The sequence below is a fragment of the Ornithodoros turicata genome, chromosome 4 (assembly GCF_037126465.1).
Source record: "Ornithodoros turicata isolate Travis chromosome 4, ASM3712646v1, whole genome shotgun sequence".
Taxonomy (NCBI): Eukaryota; Metazoa; Arthropoda; class Arachnida; order Ixodida; family Argasidae; genus Ornithodoros; species Ornithodoros turicata.
The window spans coordinates 35,592,559-35,614,855 of record NC_088204.1 but is presented as its reverse complement, the minus strand read 5'-3'; the positions used below and the strand labels follow the sequence as shown (position 1 = coordinate 35,614,855).

General features: G+C 43.7%; 1 protein-coding gene across 1 annotated transcript; it reads right to left on the bottom strand.

The window, feature by feature from the left end:
- Positions 1–5,424: 5,424 nt before the first annotated feature.
- On the bottom strand, positions 5,425–6,438 carry LOC135392328 (tigger transposable element-derived protein 6-like). Its single transcript, XM_064623043.1, has one exon. The coding sequence runs from the start codon at positions 6,436–6,438 to the stop codon at positions 5,425–5,427; it is 1,014 nt and encodes a 337-aa protein (XP_064479113.1).
- Between the last annotated feature and the right edge of the window lie 15,859 nt (positions 6,439–22,297).

The following is a 22,297-nucleotide window of genomic DNA, read 5'->3' as shown; positions in this document are numbered from 1 at the left end:
CATGGGGCACACGTACATTTTCTTTCATATTTTACTTTTTCTTTCATATTTTAGTTTTGTGATCATGCGCTAGAACCGCAAACCTATTTATCTCCCGACAGTGTGACGTCGCTTTTCAAATTGCCCGAAACGAAAAAAAAAAGAAGACAAGAATAAGAAAAGGCGATGACAGAAAGAAAGAAAAAAAAAGAAACAAGAGAACTATTCTCTCTCACCCCCATACCACCCGAGTTTCAGAGTGTCCGGAACACCGGGTTGGTTACTGTAGTTATGACTTTATCTCAACTACTGGGGAAAAAAATTCGGCAACCTTGCAGTCCTAGAACTGTCTCGTCAGGGGCGCCTTGGGACAGCCAAAACTGATTGCGGGAGGACAGTCCCAAAATGATATCCCGGGGATGCCCTCTGGCCATCACTTAGCGCACGTCGGGATCTTTTAAGGACGTCCCTGGGACCCCTTGTGTTTTCTGGGATAATGATCTCTGCAAACATCATCAACTCAAACAAGTGAAGACTTCTGTGAACCTGGGCCACAGCACTCAGGCATCCAATGGGAACCAAAACGGTGCTCTACACCACTTATGGATGATGTGACAGAGACCACTATCGGTGACACTGACAATCCAGCAGACACCACTTATGTACCACAACACGACAGCCTTCTTGGGTAAGTGCTTGACTTCTTCAAAGTGCCACGTTTTTCTATGTTACATCCAAAGTTCTTGCAGTGACAGCCCTCAAACCAGCAGTGTCAGTCCCCAGGAGGAGAGAAAATATATAATATTCGAAAGCAAGCTGAAAGAACTGTTTCGTTCCTGCACCACATGCTTGAACCCATGTACTACAAGCTTCAGCTGTGTCGGTTCCCTCCTCCGAGTTGAGTCCTGCTGCGTAGATGGTCATACGTTTGTGTGGGAGAGCCAGCCGTACATATCAAATAAGCCTGCTGGAAACGTCCTGCTGTCTGCAGCAATTCTGTTTGGCGGAGCAAGTCCCACTCCAACACTGCGGATTCTCAAACTGATAAATGTCAAGTTATAATTTGCATTCGGTCCCCAGAAATCATTCGCATGTAAAATGAGCAGAAGAGCTTACAGTGTGTTCACATTGCTTTTACATTTTCTGTGATCACACGTTTTTCAACTACTAGCGAGGATACCTTCTACCAGCAATAACTGAGGTACGGTTTTTGGTAATGACATAACTTGGAAAAAAATGTAACCAGTTATGTATCTTACTACCACAACTGGTAACTCGACTGCAAGTTAACCATTCTGATTTTTAATTTTTTTTCATATTTATTTCATTTCAACATGAATGACATTACTAAGTGAGTTACATACAACGCTGGTTTACTCGTTATTACTGAACTTTGCTTTTGTTGGAGGTATGGACACAGCACCAAGCGCACTCCTGGTTGAGTTGCAGGACAAGGAAATCGACTTGGCTGCTGATGGAAGATGCGGTTCTCCTGGCCACAACGCAAAGTACCTCTCGTACAATTTCTATGATGGGAAGCTGAACAAGGTTGTCCATACAGTACAGGTTCAGGTATATGGTACCTTCGTATACTTCATACTTTTTGTGTGAAATATTAACGATAACCAGATGTCCACAATAAAACTTATTCACTTGATCTATTAACAGTCAAATGAAGTGGCATCAAGCTACCACATGGATCTGGAAGCGCTGCAGCGTGGCCTTGAAGAAATGCATGATTTCAACGTCGGTGTACGGTCTTTGACAACACATCGGCATCCCAGTGTACGGAAATACATGCGTACATCACACACAGAGGTTAACCATCAGTTTGATGTCTGGCACGTTTCCAAAGGTATGCTCTGTAGCAGACAGGTATACTGGAATTAGTTACAAATATCAACCTACTATGAGATCCTTACTTTTCCTTTTCATATTCTTCTGTATAGACATTCGAAAGAAGCTGATGAGTGCCAGCAAAGGAAAAGGTTGCGAAGCACTTGAGCTATGGTCAAAGCCCGTGGTGAATCATCTGTACTACTGTGTCACCCACAGCAAACGAGATGCAGAACGTGCGTTATCAATGTGGAAGAGCCACAACAATCATGTGTGCAACATTCATGAGGGCCATGAAGGCCCATATCCACGCTGTCTGCACCCTGCCCTGGACGAGAACAACCGACCATGGCTCATTCCTGGTAAATGAACTTGCAACAGCGCTGTTCAACATACAATAGTTTTTCTCATTTGTATTAAATCTAATTATATATTATATTCCTATGAAGGGTCACAGCCGCAAAAGAAGCTAGCAGAGATAACCCTGGCAACATATCTGCTGAAGGATATTCCAAAGCTGTCTCCTGATGTTCAGACATCAAACTTGAAAGCATTCCACAGCCTTCTCATCCGGTTTGCTTCCAAGTCTGTTGGGTATGGCCCCAAAACTATGAAATGCAGGTTTGTAGGTGTCATCAATAAGCTGCAAGCATTCTGCTAGAAATTATTTGTGTGCATGCCAATGTATCACAAATTTATGAAGTACACTTACATATAAGGCACGAAGATAATTACTTTCTCCATTGAACATGTAGGACGCAGCTAGCCATCCTGAATGAAAACTTTCAATGAAAACTTCAACAGGGCCCATGCTTCCACAGAAGATGGAGAACTGCGCTACCTCATGAAGCGATCAAAGGTGTACTCTGGAGAGTATGTTGCGCTGCCCGTCAAGGAGGAGCCTACCTTCAGTAAGTGAACCACAAACAAGATACAAGTACTGAGCCGGTGCCGTGTCAGCCTATCCATATTAAATTCAAAAACATGAGCAAATTTTGTTGCTGTTTACACATTATGCTCGCAAGCTTCTGGACAAGCTGGTAGAGCTCTGCCATAAATGGCCTACATTTGATGACGCATGGGCTGCAAACCCTCCCGATGAACAGCCTAGTCTAACGAAGAACGAGCCCCCTGTAGACAAGATGGCACTTGTAGAGGCCAGGCAACACCGTCTAGAGATGTGTCGCTGCTGCCAGTGCAAGGAAGATTAGCAAAGTACGTGAACCATTCAGATGCTGTATTGTCAAAAGTGCATAGCACATAACACACTATAGTGCTCAATGTCAACTATCGACATGTCGACAATGACAAGACTTGGCATTAGAGAAAACTAACAAACAGCAATTTTGTTTCACTTCTCCTTTGTATAAAATGAGTTGGCAATGTAACATAGATCATATCATATAACATAGACAGTGTAGTACGTCGAAGGGAACTTTTCCCGAATTGCCCACACAACATATGGTGGCAGCACACGACGGTTCCCTTTGCCAAGGTGCCCCCAGAGCCAGGATGCACACTGCCGGTAGGCAACATAGCGGTACCTCCTGTAACAAACGAAACAACATCATTATGACGAGAACTGTATTTCTCTCCTACAAGGTCTGCTGCTTCAGGGTCGTGGGCCAGCATGTCATTTATTGAACTTGACACTGGAGATGACACATTTTGTTTGACAACTTCAATTTGGGCTTTCAGAAAGCAACTTGCAGGTGAGTGACTACAAAAGAGCGAAGCTGAACCGCAAGACCGATAGAATCATCTATGTGGAAGGCTAGCTTATCATACTACGCACTGGGGACAAGGCATTTACTTCACGGCAGTTTCCATCTGTAGCTTTCTAGCTAGTAGTTTTTCGCATGATTCTGCTTTCTCTGCAGTTTCTCTGTAGCTTTCAGAGAAACAGTGAGTACATATAAATGGTAGCGAAGGCGGGAAAAAAATACGAAGTCTGTGTTAGCAACCCTGCGCCCTTCATGATACACACGCGGGCGTGGTTGTTGAGGGGCAAACTACGAAAGTAAACAAAAATAATTTAATCGGAGGCGCGAATAATGTGTGTACTAATGCAATATACATGTTTTTAATACAGCAATTCGCGCGGTCTGCCAGTAATACGTCAGATTATGGACAGAGCCGAGTACGCTTCCGGTTCCTGTCCCTCTCCATGTTCTTAGCTACTAGTTTGCCGTGCGTTGACTGCGCACTTTGTGACAGTTCATAGCCGTTTTCTTCTTCGTCGTCGTCTTTTCAATTTCAAACCACCAAGTCTAACATGGAACATTCCTCGGAGAGATGCCACATTTCAGCACAATAGCCAGCTATTGCTTTATTTGAGTGTCAAGAATGTGGACAGTATTGACTTTGGAGGTGTCGGTTCCTCTTCCTGTCTTTGCGACGCTTGTGGGTGCGTGTGAGGAAGCCTTCAAAACCAACGTCAAGACATTCCTCACCTCCCAAGGGGTCAGGTCCAAGGCCGTGTGAAGTGTTAGACACACTTGTGCCAAAGACATTGAGTTTGTGTTCTTCATCGGTGTATGATGATCTATTTCACTTTTTTATGAGGGTACGACTGTTCTGGTTTGCACGACAAAGAAATGAGGAAGTACAAAGTCGTACGTTACGCCAGCAGACACTGCAGCAGGCAACGAGACTAAGTTCGTAATCTCTGCACGTTGTTGTGATGTAACCAGAAGGTTTCTTTCCATGCGAAAGGATATGCATGGTTCTGTTGCCTATCCAGTGTTTTCAGTTGTAACCTAGATTACACATGATCTCTTGTAATTCTTTCATTCCTGTGTAGCATACGATTTGGCATACATTTTCTATTTTGAACCTTCAGCAGTTTGCCTATTCTTTAATACGTATTAAGTGTATACCAGTGTACATAGATCCCTAGCACGTAATTTTATATTTTGAATCCTGCACTGAGTTCCGTAGTTGTGTGCACATCCGCCAGTATGTCGGTGCAGTTATGTGCAGGGCTAAGCCCTTTGTGCAGCTTGAAAATCTACATGGCATAAAATGGCAAAATGTGCACAAAATAGCAGAAGCACAGAACATTGTCGATGCTTTGACATGCCTTTAATACAAAAATGCTGTAGTAATCAAAGTAGAAGTAGTCATCACCAGGGTGTGTACACACTGAACAAGGTTGTCTTTGCTGAAAGCTGATATTATTGTGGCTGTTTTGCAAGATAAAGTATCAGAGACTTCCAAACTGAGCTAATAGACTTGTGCCTTCTAATTCCCCCATAGCATTCGTTACAATAAACTGTGGGCAGACATAGCACCACACAGTATGCAAATATGATCTTCAGGTGCAAATATGTAGGTAAAAGTAGAAAAAGTAGTAGGTAAAAGGTGTGCAAAAAGGTAGGACTCGAACCCAGTTCTCTCATGTTCAACATTTGCCGCTTGCGTCGATCCCTGTCGTATGAATGTGTGTATGCGTGTGCAAAAATGTAAGAGTGAAAGGAGGATGAGTGAGAGAGAGTGACTGGTTTGTCCCTTCTGATGACGCACCTTGGAAGTCGCTGAGAAGAAGTGTTAGCTTAGCTCAATTGGTAGCGCCCTGGACCGGTAATCCAGAAGATGTGGGTTCGAGTCCTACAGCTGGCTAACCTTTTCAGTGACTTTCATCTTTCGCTGTTTTTGATGTTCAGCAAAACGCGTTCCAGCATGCGCCTCTGGTAGTGAGCCTTGGTAGAGCGAATTATGCCCTGACCTCAAGGATGTGCAGTTTCGAGGAGCATTCACGTTGCTCATCTTCGGTAACTTTGAGTGCGCTGAGCAGTTATCCAGGATGAGGACGATGCTCCTCCTCTCATTCTTCATCTTTCGGTCCAGTCTCATCAGCCAGTCTGTAAATATCCTTGCAGTCATCCACGCCTTATTGTTGAAGTCGTAGTCGACAGGAATACTACGTACGTTCTTGAACGCGTTCGGCTTCCGCGACTTGCCCATCACTAGTGGTTTCACTTTCACTGATCCAGTCATGTTGCAGCACAGCAATACGGTGACTCTTTCTTTCGATCTTTTGCTGCCTTTAACCTTCATCGTCCGCTCGGGCAGCAGTTTGAAAAATAACGCAGTTTGGTCCGCGTTGAATATATCGTCGGGCTCGTACTCCAAAAGCACCTTCTTCAGTTCCTTTTCTCTCCACCCGATTGCGACATCTTGTGGTGTGGACTTTTCTTCTCCGGCTAGTCCCTTGGAAACAATGTCATGCCGGGCACGAAAAGCTCTCAGCAAGCCTTGTGTTCCCTTGAACTGGTCGCCGACACCGAAGATAACGCTAAAGTCTTTCGCCATTGCACACAACATTGGCCCGGTCACAGGAATGTTTTGCGATCTCACCTCAAGGAACCACTTCAAAACTGCTTTGTCAACGTCCTCGAAGTTTGCGGCGCGGATCCGCTTGCGGGGTGGCGGTCCTCGATTGTTCGTGGCATGCTCTCTCTCGATCTTCTCGCGGTCTTTCAGAAAGATGGAAAGAGTTGAAGCGCTGATCCCAAATTCTTTCGCCACGTCGCATTTCTTCCTTCCAGCATCAACCGCTCGAAGTACAGCCAACTTGCCATTCAAAGAGGACTGCTTTCGCTTCGGGGCTTTCGAAGTCATAGTCAAGAGTCGGATAGCAGTAACACGCCGTAATGACTGGAGTCCATTGCAGACGAATGTCTTTCAAAAGCAGGAACCCAAGCAGCACGCCAATATTGGTCCAATATTGAACCCATATGGGCTGCCAAGATTGCCAATATGGGTCCAATATGGGCGGCCAATACTGGACCAATATGGGGAGTGCAACCAGGCTCCATATTGGACCAGTATGGGCTCCCCATATTGGCAAGCCCATTTTGCGCCAATATTGCCAATATTTCTGTGATTACACCAATGGAAACTCCGTGTAATAATAAAGCATTATCCTGTATAATATTCACCACTGATTATACTTTCCTCTGATTTTTGCTTTTTTTATTTCTGCGGATCTAATTTCTCACTGCACGACACAAGCAGTCCCACGAAACTGCCAAAGATCCCTCAGAAGCCTTCATTGGGATCGCAAAATTCTGGAAACTAAATTTTTTTAACCCGCTCCCAGACTACAAAAGAGCGAAACACTTTCGTGACGATGACGGACATACGGAAGAGCAACTCACACTACCTGCAGCAACTTGAAAGCACCTAATTTTACAGAAGAGCCATCCCTTCCTATCAAATATTGCGTTTTTTACTTGACCTGCCGCAATTTCGTTATCATTACAGCAACCAGCGACATTTTAGCCCTATGAAAAGTCCGTTCGAGCTGTCGCGCATGCGCATTAGCTATACTGTATACGCGTGATTTCGCTCGAACAACCCGCTCGCTCTCAGTCGGCTCGACCGATTGGCATTGGCATCGCGAAGGAAGATGGCGGCTATTTCCAGAACGTGGAATGTTGAGTTGTCGAATTCTAGCGAACGTTACATTGAGATTGTCACGCACGTTGACTGTTTCGCACAATGTGTATCATCTGCGGGAAGTTGTTGGATGTAACGATGTACTGAATTAGGTATTTCACGCGCTTCAACGTTCAGTCTTGCCGTGCTGCTTGGGCATTTGTGCAACACGAGTACGTACCAATTTCTGTTTTTTCAGTCAATATGGGGTGTACGCGGGCAATATGGGGCCCATATCGCCAGGATTTTCCGAATGTTGGCTCAAAGTGGGCAATATGTTTAGAAGTTCCTGTCCCGGACCTTAATGGAAGAACTCCAAGCCCAATCCAATCGCATTTATTTCTGCGAAGCGAACTACCACACGACCTGTTCCTTCGAAATCCGGAACGCGATTTTCCAATAACACAAAAAACCATACCCGTGCAACCTGCTTCTTCTTTGTCCTCGTCCTTCAGTCCGTTGTACCAACTTCTAAATGTCCCAAAATTCAACACACTCCTGCCCGAAGAAAAGGTACTTTTCTTCTGTTAAGTGTCCACTTCACACTTCCACCTTGTAGAGCAGTTCTCCCGGACGTATCACTACTGCTTGATTTGGGATGCGAACCTCGAAAGCTCTTGCTTTGCCGTCTTTACCGGGAAAACTTCGGACTATTCTTCCCATCGACCATCTTTGCCTTGGTTTTCCGTCTTCGCGGATGATGACCAAGTCATCGACTTGAAGCAGGCCTCCTTTGGGCTTGCTACAGAGGTTGCGCAGTTCTGTGAGGTACTTCGAGTACCATCTCTTCCAGAACAGTTCCAGAGATTCCACCCGTTTCTGCCACAACCTTTGTATCGTGGTGGCATTGCTTCCATACACATTGCCAGAGGGGATACCTGGCAGGACCAGTCAGAAATGCTGATGGAGATAATGGCCGCTCCTTTTGATCATCGTACACATAGGTTATTGGTCGCGAATTCAACACGGCTTCGACCTCGGTGATTGTAGTGCTGAGCTCGGCTTCTTTGAGACACCTTGCTCCGATCGTCTTTTTCAGAGCAACCTTTACTGACCTTATTAAACGCTCGTAAAAGCCGCCCCACCAAGGAGCATGTGGAGCATTGTATCGCCATTCTACTCTCCAGTCAGCAACCTTTCCCTTGACTGTTTTGCTGTTGACTACGTCCCATAACTCTCGCAGCTCCTTGTTACTCCTTCGAAAAGTCTTGGCATTGTCACTGTAGACTATGTTGGGCATTCCCCGTCGCGCCACGAACCTCCGGAACGCTAATAGAAATGTGGATGCTGACATGTCTTGTACTATCTCAAGGTGCAAGGCTCTAGTGACTGCACACACGAATATCACGAAGTGCACCTTCTTCGCAGATTGTCGAGTTCTTATCCACAGCGGTCCGGCGAAATCCAGTCCAATCACTGTAAACGGTTTTGCCTGGGTCACCCTTGCTGCTGGCAGCGGAGCCGGTTCTTGTCCTGAAGCTCTTGCGTTATATCGCTGACATACGACGCATTTCCTCAAAATTTTCTCGATAGCCTGACGTGCTTGCAAAATCCAGTATCTCTCCCGCAAATGCACAAGTGTATCCCTTTCTCCGGAGTGGAGCAAGTCCCAGTGGCATTGTCTGATCAACAACTCCGAATAATGATCTCCCTTTGGCAATACCATGGGATGCTTCTGGTCGTAGGGCAAGTCGCTCTGCTGCAATCGGCCTGTTGACCTGAGAAGGCCTTTTCCGTCCACGAACAGCATGCTGCTTTGTAACTTTGACCTCATCGGGAGCGGTTTCTTGCTTCGCACAGCTGCTATTTCCTCTGGGAACGCGTTTGCTTGCACAGCTTTCACGCACTGTTCCTCAGCTCTTCTTAATTCCTGCGCTGTCAACGGTGCGCTTTGGCGACTTCTTTTCCGCGCTTTTTCGGTGAATCTGAAAACCCAGGCCATGACTTTGTGCAGTTTCTTCAGGGTACTGAACCTTCGCATGTCGATGACTTCGTCTGTCACCGTCGTTACTGTCTGCAATACGTGTCTTGATTCCTTTTCCTCTAGTTCGTCTTTTGCAAAGTCACCATCTGAGCTGCCGCCAGGCCATTTGCTTTCATCCTCAGACAGCCAGCTTGGTCCTGACCACCACGTCTTGCTTTCGATCAACTTTCGTGCGGAGATTCCTCTTGTTAACAAATCTGCTGGGTTTTCTTTACTGTTACAGTATCCCCATTCTGTTGTCCTCGTGCGCTCATGAATTTCTTTTACTCGATTGTGGACGAATTGTTTCCATCGTTGTGGATCTCCACATATCCATCCAAAGCGCGATTTTGGAATCTGTCCACAGGTGTCGTCGAACTGGAGTGACTTGAATCTTTTCTGTGATGTAGGAAGCTAGTCTTGCTCCTACCAGGCATGCCATCAACTCGAGCCGTGGAACCGTCAGTTCTTTTATCGGCGCGAGCCTAGACTTCGCCATTAGCATTGTTGGGCTCTTTGTACCACTGGAATCTTCCATAACTGTATATGATACCGCTCCATAAGCTGCGGGGCTTGCATCACAGAATATATGTATCTCCGTGAACACGACATCTGCATCCTTGTCCTGCCCGCAGTACCTTGATACTTTCAGGTCTTGCAGGTGCAACAACTCTGCACACCACTGATTCCATGTTGGTTGAAGTTCTATGGGCAGTATGTCTTCCCAACCAACCTTTCGTTTCCACAAGAACTGGAAGAATATTCATGCGCATACGGTGAAAGGTGCCAGCATTCCCAAAGGATCGTAAACTCGTGCGGTGATCTGCGGGACCCGTCGCTTGGTGTCTCCTCGCTCCTGATGCATGTCCCATACGTCGTTCATTGAAATCGTTAAAACGTCTTCGTCCGGTAGCCACGCTAATCCTAAGACCTTTTGCATGTCCTTCGTGTCCCCTAATGTCCTTTCACCAGACTCCGCTTGCAAGAATTGACGCACGTCATTGTCGCTTGACGCCCACTTGTGTAACTTCATGTGCGCCCGCTCCTGAATCTCTGTTGCCTCTTTAGCGATCTTCTTTGCCTCTTGCACATCAGTGGCTCCGATGACCAGGTCGTCGACGTACATGTGTTTCCCTAGGCGGCTCGCCGTCTCTGGGTACTCTTCTTCCATCGCCTTGAAATGATTCCGTAACGTAGCAGCAAGCGAAAACGGAATTGCTGTCGTACCAAATGGGACTCTCGTCATCCGCCAGCTTTCTATCTTTGGTAGTGGCACTCCTCCTTTTGGCGTTGTTTCATACCATAGGTAACGTAGGACATCTCTGTCCTCCTTTCGTACTTCTATTTGTAAAAAGGCTTTTTGTACGTCGGCCACCAGGGCGATTTTCTTTATCCGGAAATTCATTAACAATTCCACAACATCCGGATTTAGATTCGGTCCTGCTTCTAAACACTGATTGGGCGATTTGGCAGTGACGCAGCTTGACGAACAGTCGAATACCACCCGCAGTTTTGTTGTAGTGCTCGAGTCTCTGAGAACCGCCTGATGTGGCATGTAGTACACGAGGTCTTCCTCGTCACTGTATACTCTCTCTGCCATGCCCTCATCACTGTACATTCGTATAGTTTCGTCGTACCTCTTCAAGAGCTCTTGATTACGAGGGAGTCTTCTAGTCAACTGATTAAGCCTCTTCAGAGCTACTTCTTTGTTACTTCCCAAGTCCACTGTCGACTTGAACGGGAGAACTACTTCGTAACGCCCTTCCTTCAGTTTCACAGTTTCTGAGAACTGACGTAGCACTGTATTGTCCCTTTCATCGTCGGCGTCAGGTGTCACTCCAATGGATTCCAGCTGCCAAAACTTCTTCAACGTCGTATCTGTTTCGAATTCATCCACTGCTATCCGTAACACCAGAGCTTGATTACAGTGCTTGATTATTCCACTTTCTGGGAACACTCCATGAACTCTCCATCCGAGTCTTGTTTCCACTGCCCGTAAACTGCTTCCAGTCTCAAAACTCTTCCTGTTATGAGATCCCAGTATTGATCCGGGCCTACGAGGACCTGAATATGCTCTCGACTTTCAGGGCAGACCAAGTACTGTACTGAAATGTTCCTTCCTTTCATTTCGTTGATTATGCTGGAACATGGTGCTACGGTGTTTTGGGTGCTGATGACGTCCGTGACAAGTACATCCATGTAGTACTCCCTACCGCCGTACATACTCTGAAGCCTGAGGGATACTCACCGAAACATCCTCTCTTCTTGTCGTCCTCCGAACACGCCAACTTTCAATGCTTCGTGACCAACCGTCTTGCATTTCAACCTCTGAGCAGTTTGTAGTGTCACAAACGACCTCTGGCTTCCTGTGTCAAACATAACTTTGCACTTGTCCGCTCCCACTTCTCCTTTGCACCAGGCGCGACTGTCTGCAGCACGGTTGTTGGCCGCCTTGACTCTTCCACCAACTCCAAGCTTAGCTGCGCCGTCCCGCCGGTCAACTTGCCCTTGCTGGGAGAATCCTGACTTCCAAACTTGCACACTGACGAAACGTGTCTCTTCTGACATTTCCCGCATTTGACTTTCCGCCAACACCTTCTTGACACGTGATTTGGCAAAGTGCATCTGAAGCATCGTCCTGCTTCTTGCAGTTGACGCAGCTTCTCTTCATTTGGAATCGTCGCGTTGCATTCTGCAGTCACATGCTCCCGCGCTTTACAGAAGAAGCATTCTGGACTATCATCTGACGTATGAAGTAGCGCTGAGGCCGATGACGGTCTTCTGAATTTCCTTGTGTGCTGGGTCTTAGCTTCGTTGTCCTTCTGCTTATACCCTGACGAAGGCTTTTCTTCATGGGCATTCAATCTCTCCCTGCTCTCTACCTCCACTCGGAGGAACTTCATGAATTCAGTCACCTTCGTCACGTGTTGCTTGTCGGGACCTATTGAAGTGTCCTCGGCACTAACTGTCTGATTGATACTGTTAGTAGATGCCTCCTCTTGAGCTTCCAACGTCTTTCGATTGAAGTTGATGACTATTCCTTGAGGTACAAGCCGTATCATGAGTGAATACAGCATCGACGCAAAAGACTCCTCGACTACGCCCAGTGCTTTCAGCGCTCTCATGTGCGATGAGATATCGTCATGAAGCTTCCGTAGTCCTTTCGTATCCTGGGCTGTCTTCACGGGCTGGAGACTCATGAGCCTGCCCATGTGGTCCTCTATCTGAAGCGACTCATCGCCTAATCATCGCCTCATCGGTCTAATGAGGACGGGGAATTGTTAACCAACACTAATTGCTTTCTGTTACTCAAAAAGTTCCGTATCCACGTAAGGACGAGCGGGTCGATGTCCAATCCGGAAAGTTTTGATATTAAGCGAGCATGTGGGACCCTGTCGAATGCTTTAGCAAAGTCAATAAATATTGCATCAACCTGGCATCCGCCATCCATGCTGCTCAATAAGTCATGTGTTAGACCAAGCAGTTGGGACTCGCATGAATAGCCACGCCGAAACCCATGGAAAGGTTATTTGTTTCAAGGAACGTCATTAAGTGATACACTATTATATGCTCAAAAAATTTACAAGGTATACTTGTGAGAGAGATGGGCCTGTAGTTATGAGGTGTCACTGTTTCGCCAGACTTGAAAATCGGAATTACCTTCAAGATAAGCCAGTCGGATGGGATATCCCCCGTAGAATGTGATTGGTTAAATATAAGCGTTAAAAGCTTGGCTGAGACCTGTTTAGTGTTTTTTAGGATTTTGGATGTTATTCCATCGGCACCGCAGGAGGGGAAAGTTTACTGTTATCAATTAGTTGTAATATACCGCGGTAGGTAAAGGATAGGCCCTCCATCCGGGGGAAGTTGTAGCAAGGGGATGAAGGCATAAGTGTAAGGTCCTCACGTGTGAATACCGACGCAAAGTATCGGTTTAGGGTAGAGGAACAATCTTCGTCCGGGGCTATCACACCAGTACTGTCAAGCAGCCTTGTAGGGGTAACAACACGCGGAGAAATAGTTCGCCAATTTTTTTTTTTTTTGGTTGGTGTTCTAGGAGTGATGGCAACGTGTGGTTATACAAGGAAGCTTTAGACTGCTTTACACACTTCGTATTTTTTTTCTCAGCTGAATAATAGCGATTCCAGGGACGTGAAGAGTTAAACGTTTTAGCCAAACGGAATAATCGCTTCTTCTTGGCACGAAGTCGCCTAACAGTAGCACTATACCAGGGAGCTGAATCTGAGGAGGGGACAGAACAAGTGGGTATGTGAATCGATTCCAGTTCCCTGAGCTTCTCCCTGAACAAGCATCAATATATTCGCTTTTTGTTCTTCCTCAACTTCCTCTTCTGACCACAAAGGTTCCAACTCCGCATCCACTCGCTCCAAATTGTCCATCTGCTTCTTTACTCGAGCAACGAGTACTTCTATGTCCTCTTCGGCTAGATCGACACCAGTGAGCTTCTCTGTGGCTTCATTGACTGTGCGAGACAATGCGCTTCTTAGCCCTCGGTGAGCAGGTCTTCCATGTGTTCCATCTCCTGTTGTAGGCCTAGTAGTTCGCAGAATGCTTCATCAAGAGTGGACTGAGATCCTTCGTCTCTTCCTTGTCTCCCGGGTTTCGGCACCAATCTTCTTTAGAAGTTCCTGTCCCGGACCTTAATGGAAGAACTCCAAGCCCAATCCAATCGCATTTATTTCTGCGAAGCGAACTACCACACGACCTGTTCCTTCGAAATCTGGAACCCGATTTTCCAATAACACAAAAAACCAAACCCGTGCAACCTGCTTCTTCTTCGTCCTCGTCCTTCAGTCCGTTGTACCAACTTCTAAATGTCCCAAAATTCAACAATATGGGGCCCATATTGCCAGTATTTTCCCAATATTGGCTCGAACTGGGCAATATGGGGCCCATATTGCCCATTTTCAGCCAATATAGGGAAAATCTTGGCGAAACGGGTCCCATATTGGACCCGTATCGCCAATGACCAGCCAATATGGGCCCAATATTGTGTGCTGTTTGGGAATGCTTGTCACTAGGACTATTCCCGGAAAGACAATGACCTCACTAGCTCCATACAGCCTGCACACAAGAAGTGGGTCAAAGTCAGAGTCCACGCACCTCGACCCTACCCACGTGAACAGATCATGCGGTCGGGCAAATGCCAGGAGGATGGTTCTCTCTCTCTCCCCAGTCTTTTATGACCCGCGCGGAACCGTCGTCGCGTGGTGTCGTGCGCGCCGCGTCGGAGGTCGGAGCTGTCACGAAGTTCGCCGTTTGCTTCCAAAACTTCGTTGTAAAAGTTGCGAATATCGCCCTACAGACTGCAAAATCGCTTCGTTATTTCGGTACTTTCGTTACAAAAGAATTCGTTATAAATGTCCGAAATATACATTGGGTCCTTTGGGCGCCTGACCAGACCGCGAAAAACGCTCGTTAAAACGGCTCTTCCAAAGTTTATATATTGTATAACGGCAGCCTTCTGATGCATGGGCGCCGTCACGCAGGGTAACTTCAGCAAGTAAACATTTCCGTCGCAACACAGTCAAGAAATTATGATTCCTTTTTCTCTCTCTACGTTCCAGAAACATTAGGTATCTGAGCCAACACAATAGTTGCGAGCGCAGTTGACATACATAAGTATATGCAGATCCCATACCGTGAGGCTACCACTCCAAACGTGGTTGCCACGGTTTCGGTTTCGGCTCTTTTGCATATCAAAATTCAGGGATGGATAATATAATACACGTGCGTGCTTCAAAGTTTTTAAACGTGGTGTGGCTTTCAACTAGGACAGTCTCCCATACCTGTATCTCGCTTTTCTTCAAGACTTCCTCATTTAGAAGTTAATTAACGAATTTGGGTAATTAGTCATCTTCTATAGTTCCATACGTCCTTGGAAAAGATATAAGCCTGACGGTAGAACTCAACTGCACAAATGACGTGCTCTCGTGGCTTTTTAATAAAAAATAGTCCAAGCTAAACAAAACACGCATAAAATAAACAGTAATGTGCCACAAACGCACCATAGCACACTTCATGGTCATGGTTACATAATTTTTATAATAAAACAGGTAGAGCTACCTGTACATTAGTTTAGCATTCACGTGTATGGGAGTGGAGCAAAACGACATCCGCAAGGTATTTTGACATTCTAATTTTCATAATTTACTAAGATTCAAATGTTTTAATGAAGCCGTTTTTCTTTCTTTCGAGAGACAGAAAGAGAAGAATTTCTAAACTATCTTTTTTAAATGTTCATTTTAGATATGAAATGAATCCTTCATATCTCCATGCTTCAACTTATTATCCATTTGCATGAGTTTGAGAAACAAAAGCTGAAGAAAATGTTACCTCTTTTTATAGTGCACGGCTTCAGGTTGTTCATTACGAAGACACCTCGCTCAAACTATTCTACTTTCCTTATTTTATTTATTTATTTACGCGTATACGCTACACCGCCTTAGGCATTACAGTAGCGGGGTACAATAACCAACAAATCAAGAAAGTAACAATATTGACATCGGTAAGCACAGATACCTGTACAACACTATGCGAACACAGCAAACCGACCTCTCCGGTCAGCACTCAAGACGATTTTACTCGCTTGTCGTTTTCGGGAAAAAACGAGCAAAGAAAAACATCAGTTCTGCACCTATATGGCTGGGTTTCCTTGTAGTGATCCGATCTTGGAGAAATATAGAGAGGGGGTTTCAGATATCTTTCCTTCCTTATGCCGGTCTTATCATTTACGATATTTCCTAAAAATTCCAATTCCAGTTTCCTTCTTGGTCTTCCCAACACTTGCCTTGGCTTTAATCACTTACAGTAACAATAGATACCATAGAACTAAATACCAAGCGACCCGCAATATTTTGAACCCTCTCAAGTCTTTGAATTAGTAATATTTCGTGCGGGTCCCAAACCGTGCACCCATATTCCGAGATTGGCCGGATCATAGTAATATATGCATCGCTTTTAGCTTTTAAACCAGCCTGTCTAATGTTGTGAAAAATAAAATGGAGCGTTCTTATTGCTTTCGCAGAAACATAATTTACGTGGTGGGTCCATCTAAGATCGCTGCTAAAGAAAACACCAAGATATTTGTACTCAGCAACTGTATATAAATATAAAGAATGAAGCTTATAGGAAAACTTGATTACACTAGATTTCTTGTAACATGCATTACCTTACATTTGCTAGTATTTAAGCTCATGCCCCATTTATCACACCAAGAAACGATTCGACTTACATATGCCTGGAGAGGTTGACTATCTGAACGGTTTAAAATGTTCTTGATATACAACGCAATCGTCTGTGAACAACCTAATTTTGGAGTTTATTGACTGTGTTATGTCATTAATAAAAATAAGAAATAAGAGAGTTCCCAGAACTGATCCCTGTGGGACACCAGGCCGCACGCAACTTGCCGATGATGCTCTACCTTGGACTACTACACGTCGAACCCTATTTCTTAGGTAGTCGGCAAGGCACTGTAAAACATCCCTATCTATACCAAGGAAGGAAAGTTTGTGAAAAACATAGGCATGTGGAACCATATCAAATGCCTTCCGAAAATCTACAAAAACAACGTCTGTTTGTACACCTTTACCAAAAGAGGAGACGAGATCATGATGGGATTCAGTAAGTTGAGTGGTACATGAATAAGTGTGACGAAAACCATGCTGTACTTCAGAAAAAATAATTATTGTCACTTAAATGCTTGAAAATGCCTGAGTAAATTATGTGCTCTAATATCTTAGATGAAACAGAGAGAAGGGAAATAGGGGAATAATTAACTACATCATGCCTAGGACCAGACTTAAAAATTGGGACAACATTGGTCGATTTCCATTCGTTAGGTATAATATGGCTGCATAAGGACTTGTACAAAATAAGAAGATACGAAGATATGACGCAATAACATTAGCACACCGTTCCATAATCACTGGGAATATTCCATCAGGTCCCACTGCTTTTTTAAAATATTTTCCAAAAGGTTCAGTATACCCTCATAACTAACCCATAGATGAGCCATTGAAACCCTAATACATTGGGTGACATCAAGGAGTGTACCGGGCTCAAGCACTTGGGACACAGAAGAAAAATAAGTATTGAACAATTCAGCTTTTTCAGCGCTACCTGATACAATCATACCTTGATTTGAAAGGTCAGGAATGCCTGCTGTATCACTTCTGTTCACCTTCACGAACCTCTTAAATTTCTTTCTTCCATCTTTGTCTTTACAGATCCGATTGAAAAATGTCTGTTTTGCTTCGTTCATTTTAACTCTAAACAGAACACTTAGTTCTTTGAATTGAGTATAACAAAAAGGGGTATTATGTTTACGATATTTTACGTATGAAGCGTTCCTCCTCCTAATAAGTGAGCGTAACTCCGAGTTAAACCAGGGTTTGTCTCTCTCACGCCTCTGACTAAGAGTCTTACTAGGGACATACATTGCTATACAATCTAATATTAACAAATGAAAATATTTCCACAAAGACTTGATGTCATTATTGCTGGACATTTCAACAAACTGGGGAAAGAAATCTGAAAGTCTTGAAGACTTTGATTCATAGTGACTGAGGTCATAGCTGTAAACGAGACGCTCTTTGCATCAGATATTGAAAATACTTTCAATACAGCAGCCAAGATTACCTCGTGATCGCTCAAACCTGGTTGCGTTCCCGCAGGGGCGAAAAAGCTCGTGCTAGAGAAGCAAAAACTGCATTGCTTGTTGATAGTTTCACTACAGGCGGTAAGAGTAGTTTATAGAAGTAAGCAAGCGATGGCGTGTTTCTTCATTTTTTAAATATTTTTGTTATCGTCAAAAGTACATTTATTTCTTCGGCAAATGGTGTTTATTGCTGCACTATATAGGCTCTGTCGATTATTCTAGCCACGGTTCAGTCAAAAACAGCCAGACAATCTTCACGAGTCAGCAAACGTACCAGCGAACTCCTGGATGCACGATAAGAGTAGTAGAGAGACGTATAGAAACAAGCCGGGGTCCAAACTACGACCCCCCCCCCCTACCCTGAGCCCTGCGCGTATTTTTCCCTGCGCGGCGCGTGTGGGGAGGGCTGCGCGTGCGCTCATCGTAGCGTATTTTTCAGCCTGGGCAGACTTGTTTGGCCGACTTCATATATTTTTCCGATACAGCAGGTGAGCGGTTTACATGCAGAGACATGCAAAGAAGGGTCATACACAAAAAGTACAAGTGAAAATATATTTAATAATGCCATTCAAGTTGAGATATATTTATTAAAGCCAATAATGCTGGGAATTGTGATGCCAATCAGTTGAAGGAGAAAAACCCAGCCGAAAAAAACTTCACCACCTGTAACAGGGCGGTGCTCGGGTGGAGGGCTGCTGTTGTGGGCGGAGCGTGACCGGAGGGCTGCGTGCGCACTTACCATTCATCCTGGGCTGACTTCTTTCACCATTTTCCTACTTGGCCCGACATCCTTCCCGCGACAGGTGGGCGGTGCTCGGGTGGAGGGCTGCTGTTGTGGGCGGAGCGTGACCGGAGGGCTGCGTGCGTGCTTACCATTCACCCTGGGCTGACTTCTTTCACAATTTTCCTACTTGGGCGTCGCGTGGACGGAGGGCTGCGTGTGCGTTTACCATTCAGCCTGGGTCGCCGACTTTCACTCATTTTTCAGCTTGGGCCGCCGACTTTCGTCATTTTTCAGACTGGGCCACCGACTTTCGTCATTTTTCACTCTTAGTCGACTTGAATCGTAATTTTTCCAGCTACAACAGGTGTGCAGTTTACATGCAAAGGATAGCCATACACAAAAGTACAAGTGAAAATATATTTATTAAAGTCATTAGGAATTATGTTATTATTATTAATTATGACTCTGTGTCAATGGGAAAAACTTAGCCAAAAATCTGTAATAGAAGGAACACAATACACGTAACAATACTTATTAAAGGTATGATACATTAGCATTGAATAGGTATCACAAATCAAACACAATATTTTTTATTACTGGAAGTTTTCAATGAATCAGAAGTGATAGCGCATTTAAGATATTCTTAATCAATACGATTACAATCAAAATTATAAAAAGTCTGAGATGTAAGAATCTGATAGGTGTAAGTAATTTCGAGCACAATCATAGCTAATATTCCAATGTGACACAAATTTAATTTCTATTGAAGTGAATAGCACAGACATAAGGCAATAATTCGAATCAACACATAGCATTAATATAGAACCTAACCGACATGTAGGGAAATAATAGCTACACCATATCAAAACGATCACCACATTTAATCAAAGAAGATATTCTTAATCAATATGATTATAAACAAAATTATAAGTTGTGTTATAAAAAGTCTAATATTCCTGTACGCGAGAACCATCTTTGCAATAGCGGGAAGTTCTGATAGTTGTATGTAATTAACTGTGAACAGCAGAGACACTGGAAGACTATGGGAGACGAACACAAGACGAAATAAAATCTATACCACTACAAAGAAGATATTCCACTTCACCACATAGCACGCTCCTAGCCAACAAACAGAACAAAGAACGACACGAACACAAGAGGAAAATCAGAAGAAAAAATCAAACTCATCAGAAAACAGATATGTTAAAAACGAACTTCACCACATAGCACGATCCTAGCCAACAAACAGAACGACACGAACACAAGAGGAAATAAATTCTATACCACTACATTGGTTAATCATAACAACATAGTAATCTATCATTCAGAAAATGAAAAAATCAAACTCATCAGAAAATAGACATGTTAAAAATGAACTTCACCACATAGCACACTCCTAGCCAACAAAGAATGGCACGAACACAAGAAGAAATAAAATCTATACCACTACGAAGAAGATATTCCTAATCAAAACAACACAGTAATCTATAATTCAGAAAATCAAACTCATCAGAAAATTAATATTCCTATACGTGAGAACCATCAATGCAATAGCGTGATTATCTGTCATAACATTTTCGAGCGCAATAGGGAATCTCAGTTTCATATTCCAACATTACTCAACTTTTAATTTCTTATTAAGTGAATAGCATAGACGTAAGGAAATAACGAGAAACAACACAATCAACAGCTACAATTAATAGACAGCCAAACCTGCGCACCATCCAACCCATAGAGAAATAATAGCTAATCAATCTATCAATGGCGAAATAGCACAGACTTAATGCTGAAGAACAGAGGAACACGCGGCGACACGTAAACAGCAACAGAGGAAAATGATCTATCATTGAACCATCATAAAATCAACCAATATACAATTTTCATTCTGACAAACACTACGAACCTTACTGGAGGTATCCAAGACGTAGGAAATATGCACTGTTTTCACTCTTTTCCTCAAAGCCGGGAGACTTTATGTCTCTATCTATATGGCCAAAGCACTGCGCATGCTTTATCACTCAAAGGGGTGGGGGCTATATTCCTTCGTCCAGCAAACAGAACGCTCTAGAGGTCAGATAAGAGAGAGTTCAAAGGCGATATATTTTATTGTGCAGCGCAAATAGATGTCGGTATCACTCGCTGGGGTCACTATCTTTTCGAATCCTTTCCCTGAAATGGAAATCTTTCGTCAAAGTGGTTGTCAAGTCGGCTAAGTTTGTAGAGATGCGATATTGTTATTGAAGATGTAGAGAAAGTCCAAATTATTAATTGGTAGCAACGATACTCAATCAAAAACGAGAAACAAATTTAATTACGTCATTTTTTGTAATATCTTGCAACAGAAATTTCTAATGAACCACACAGAAATATCAAATGTGAAAATGCAACTCAGAGTTATGAGGCATTCCCATCTTAGAGGTACTTATTTATGTCAATCGAGTGAACAATTGAAACAAATACAAGACAATAATTATCTCGAGCGGTAAGTTCACAACTCATAGAATATCAGTCGAGTGAACAATTGAAACAAATACAAGACAATAATTATCTCGAGCGGTAACTTCACAACTCATAGAATATCAGTCGAGTGAATACTTGAAACAAAATCAAAACAATAATTCTCACGACAGGTGGAGATTATAGCATTCTAAATCAGGTAATAAAATTTTAATCAATAACACAAACATAGATATGCTTTTAATTAAGTGTAGATGTGCACTTGAAAACAGAAGAGACAATTGTTCTACATTGAAAGGATGGACAGATTTTGTACTCGATACCATAAGTCATGGGAAGATGTGATAAAAAACTGCTTCGAAAAGGAGGAGCCGCGAAACGATTTGATTATCGCTGCATTTCAATACGTCCTAGACATGGTCGTATTCGGAGAGATGGGACAAACTACAGGACTGAAGGTGCAAGAATTTATATGCCGAATCTACAATACTTATAAAAATATCTGCACATCAACGTCGGAAGGGCCATTGGGATTGATGGCGGAGTTTTTGAGGTTTGCCAACGAATAATTGAAATACACTAGACCAGATGTAATTGTAATCATTGCAATGGGCATTGCATACATCAAGAAAGCAGTTTGGATCAAATTATCATATACAAGCGGTCTATATCGCACGATTCATTACGGATTTGTTGAAATTACACATATCTGAGATGGAAAGTACATAAAATCTTATCACGTGATATATTCCACTACCACGGCAACGCAATTATTTTCTTCTACCAGTCTCTGCAACGATGTCGAATCAGCAGAAGTTCAATTTTGCCGTCCAAGGTCTGATGTATTATCACCTGTTGAAACTCAACAAACATATGAATTGCGGTGGACTACCGGACGATTTTCATCTAATACTCTCTTGTACGCCATTCAAGAACCTTCATACAAAGTAAGGAAGCATCAATAAGAGACTGTGCAAGTTCATCGCGACAAAGTGCAAGTTGTTGAAGCAATACAAACACGGCGACAACATAGCGCCTGCATTAATCAACGCTGGATTCAAGCGCCCAATAATCAGAATAAACTATTTAATGTCTTCGGAATTCATCAATGAAGACAACAAACGAAAACTTCAGAGTTTGAAATAGAACTGTAATTTATCGAAATAAACAAGTGCATAAGTGAAACAATAATTGTAATCTTTGTCATCATTAT

What these genes read in the sequence shown, in the direction of transcription:
- LOC135392328 (XM_064623043.1), bottom strand. Translation starts at nt 6,438, where the DNA reads ATGACTTCGAAAGCCCCGAAGCGAAAGCAGTCCTCTTTGAATGGCAAG.